The sequence below is a fragment of the Colobus angolensis genome, unplaced genomic scaffold (genome assembly GCF_000951035.1).
Source record: "Colobus angolensis palliatus isolate OR3802 unplaced genomic scaffold, Cang.pa_1.0 Scaffold12, whole genome shotgun sequence".
Taxonomy (NCBI): domain Eukaryota; kingdom Metazoa; phylum Chordata; class Mammalia; order Primates; family Cercopithecidae; genus Colobus; species Colobus angolensis.
This window is the reverse complement of record NW_012113141.1, coordinates 5476618-5479875: the sequence shown is the minus strand read 5'-3', so window position 1 is coordinate 5479875 and position 3258 is coordinate 5476618. Positions and strand designations below refer to the sequence as shown.

General features: G+C 43.6%; 1 protein-coding gene across 4 annotated transcripts in view; it reads right to left on the bottom strand.

Annotated features, from left to right (window-relative positions):
• ANAPC16 (anaphase promoting complex subunit 16) overlaps positions 1 to 3258 on the bottom strand; it is a 23654-nt gene that overhangs the window by 14633 nt on the left and 5763 nt on the right. For all 4 annotated transcript variants that reach the window (XM_011927724.1, XM_011927734.1, XM_011927752.1 and 1 more), the window contains exon 2: positions 492 to 660. In XM_011927724.1, coding sequence (XP_011783114.1) covers positions 492 to 633 — 142 coding nt within the window. In that variant the 5' untranslated portion in view covers positions 634 to 660. The remainder of the gene's footprint in view (positions 1 to 491; positions 661 to 3258) is intronic.

Sequence of the window (3258 nt, the reverse complement as noted above, 5' to 3'; positions counted from 1 at the left end):
TCTACCTCCCAGGTTCAAGTGATTCTCCTGTCTCAGCCTTTCCAGTAACTGGGATTACAGGCGCCTACCACCATGGTCGGCTAATTTTTGTATTTTTAGTAGAGATAGGGGTTTCACCATGTTGGCCAGGCTGGTCTCGAACTCCTGGCCTCAAGTGATCCGCCTGCCTCGGCCTCCCAAAGTGCTGGGATAACATGGATGAGTCAGGGTGCCCAGCCCTACCTCTGCCTTTAACCTGGTCAAATCACTTAACTTTTCTGGATCTAAATAACTTTAGATGACTTCCTTGATTTCCAAAGTCCTTTTCAGCTCCAACATTCTGATTCTGGAGCAAGACTGTTTTTAAATATATTATTTTGAGATGGGGACAAGAGATGAAATGTAGAGCTGAAATCAGGGCAAACTCATCTTTAATCCACTTAATAGCTTCTTTACAATTAATATTCATTGCAGGTCTGAATCCAATTATTCAGAAAGCAGCATGAGATCACCTTCTAACATCTCTCCAGCTCCTTTGGGGTAGGTGAAAAGGGCTTTCCGTGGTGGGGCAAGGTCTGAGACACTGAAACCAGATCCAGTGACAGAACTTCCACTGACCCCACCAGCTGAGGAGGATGATGATGAAGCAGCCATTTCCTCTCTAGCAGAGTTCTTACTTCACTACAGAGAAAGAAAAACAGCAATTGGCAAGTTTATGGAAGTGAGAGTGACAACATTTCATTCTAGCTGCCGTAAGGGTCAGCATGCAGTTTTGTAGAGTTAGCTCCCCGTTTTTCTATCCTCTCTACTTTCACGATATTTTATTGATGTCTCAGGCCAAAATATCAGTCAGGTTTTGAACTGAAAATAAGCTTAAGAATAGTATATCTACTTAAAACACGAATTCCTACCATTAGCAAACTGTTTATGTCAACTGAGATTGACTGTGGGTGATTTATGAGTTATGAAGGGGTGATATGGCAGTGCCAAGGCAGAAATTTGACTGAGGAAATAAGTTATATGAGGATAAAAGCATCACACTTCACAGGACAGTTTGTCTTGGATACATCCTGATCAAGCCACATCAAGAAATTATAATATTTTCCAAATAAAATTCCAGAGTAACACTGTGTTCTGTTCCCAGGGAAGGGGAACTAGTTAGGAAATACCTGTTGGCCTTCTCATTAAAAATTAACTTTTGGCCAGGCATGGTGGCTTATGCTTGTAGTCCCAGCACTTTGGGAGGTGGAGGCAGATAGTTCACCTGAGGTCAGGAGTTCAAGACCAGCCTGGCCAACATGACGAAACCCTGTCTCTACTAAAAATACAAAAAAAATTAGCCAGGCGTGGTGGTGGGCGCCTCTCATCCCAGCTACTCAGGAGGCTGACGTAAGAGAATCGCTTGAACCCGGGAGGCAGAGGTTGCAGTGAGCCTGGGTGACAGAGCAGGACTCTCTCTCTCAAAAAAAAAAAAAAAAAAAAAACACCATTAACCTTTTCATTCAAATGTAATACCAAAACTTATCACTTGGTGGCGTCCCAAAACCGGAACAAAAAGTTCAGGAAACAATCTTGGAAATCACGGCCTATTATGAACAGAGCACCTGTGAGTGTTTAACCTTATTTCATATCAAAAAATGTAAATGTTATAGAGAAAACTGTCCTGAACACGACACCTTACTAAAGTTCAAAACAAACACTCTCTTTGCCACAGAAGCTTACACGACTTTAACAAAAATTCTAAAAAGTGTATATAGTATTTTATTTCCTTTTTTTCTTTCTTTTTTGAGACACAGTCTTGCTCTTGTCACCCATACTAGAGTGGCACAATAGCAGCTCACTGCAACCTCCACCTCCTAGGTTCAAGCGATTCTCCGATTCTCCTGTCTCAGCCTCCCAAGTAGCTGGAATTACAGGCATGAGCCACTGTGTCCATCTAATTTTTGTATTTTTGGCAGACACGGGGCTTCACCACATTGGCCATGCTGGTCTCGAACTCCTAACCTCAGGTGATCTACCTGCCTTGGCCTCTCAAAGTGCTGGGATTACAGACATAAGTCACTGCACCTGGCCTCTTTCCATTTTTTTTTAAAAACAGAGACGAGGTCTTGCTATGTTGCCCAGTCTGGCATGTATATATGTATGTACGTACGTATTTATTTACGGAGTCTCACTCTGTCGGCAGGCTGGAGTGCAATGGCATGATCTCTGCTCAATGCAACCTCTACTCTCAGGTTCAAGCGATTCTCCTGCCTCAGCCTCCTGAGTAGCTGAGACTACAGGCGCCGCCACCACGCCCAGCTAATTTTTGTATTTTTAGTTGAGACGGGGTTTCACCATGTTGGCCAGGATGATCTCCATCTCTTGACCTCGTGATCTGCCCGCCTTGGCCTCCCAAAGTGCTGGGATTACAGGCATGAACCATCATGCCCAGTCAGTCTGGTCTTTAACTCCTGGTCTCAAGTGATCCTCCCACCTTTTTTCCCAAAGTCTCACTGCGCTCAGCTCTCTAAAAAGTGTATACAGTATTTTTTAAAGAAAAAATGGCCAGGTGCGGTTGCTCACACCTGTAATCCCAGCACTTTGGGAGGCCGAGGCGGGCAGATCACGAGGTCAGGAGTTCGAGACCAGCCTGGCCAACACAGTGAAACCCCATCTCTACTAAAAATACAAAAATTAGCTGGTCATGGTGGTATGCGCCTGTAATCCCAGCTACTCAGGAGGCTGAGGCAGAAGAATTGCTTGAACCCGGGAGGCGGCGGTTGCAGAGAGCCAAGATTGCACCATTGTACTCCAGCCTGGGTAACAGAGTGAGACTCCATCTTAAAAACAAACAAACAAACAAAAAAATTAGCCGGCTGTGGTGGTGGGCACCTGTAGCCTCAGCTACTCAGCAGACTGAGGCAGGAGAATCACTTGAACCTGGGAGGTGGAGGTTGCAGTAAGCTGAGATCACTCCATTGCACTCCAACCTGTGTGACAGAGCAGATCTGTCTCCAAAAAAAAAAAAAAAGGTTTAGTGCCACGCTGTCTAATAGAACTTTCTGCCATGATAGAAATGTTCCAATGTTCTATTTCTGCACTGCACAATATGGTAGCCACTAGCTTCATGTTGCACCTATAAACTGGTATGACTGAAGAACTGTATTTTAAATTTTATTTAATATTAATTAAAATTTAAGTAGCCACATGTGGCTATTGGCTGCTGTAATGGATAAAGTTCTAGTATTTAGATTAAAAATAACTTTATATTGATTCGTACACTTTAAAATGGCTAGT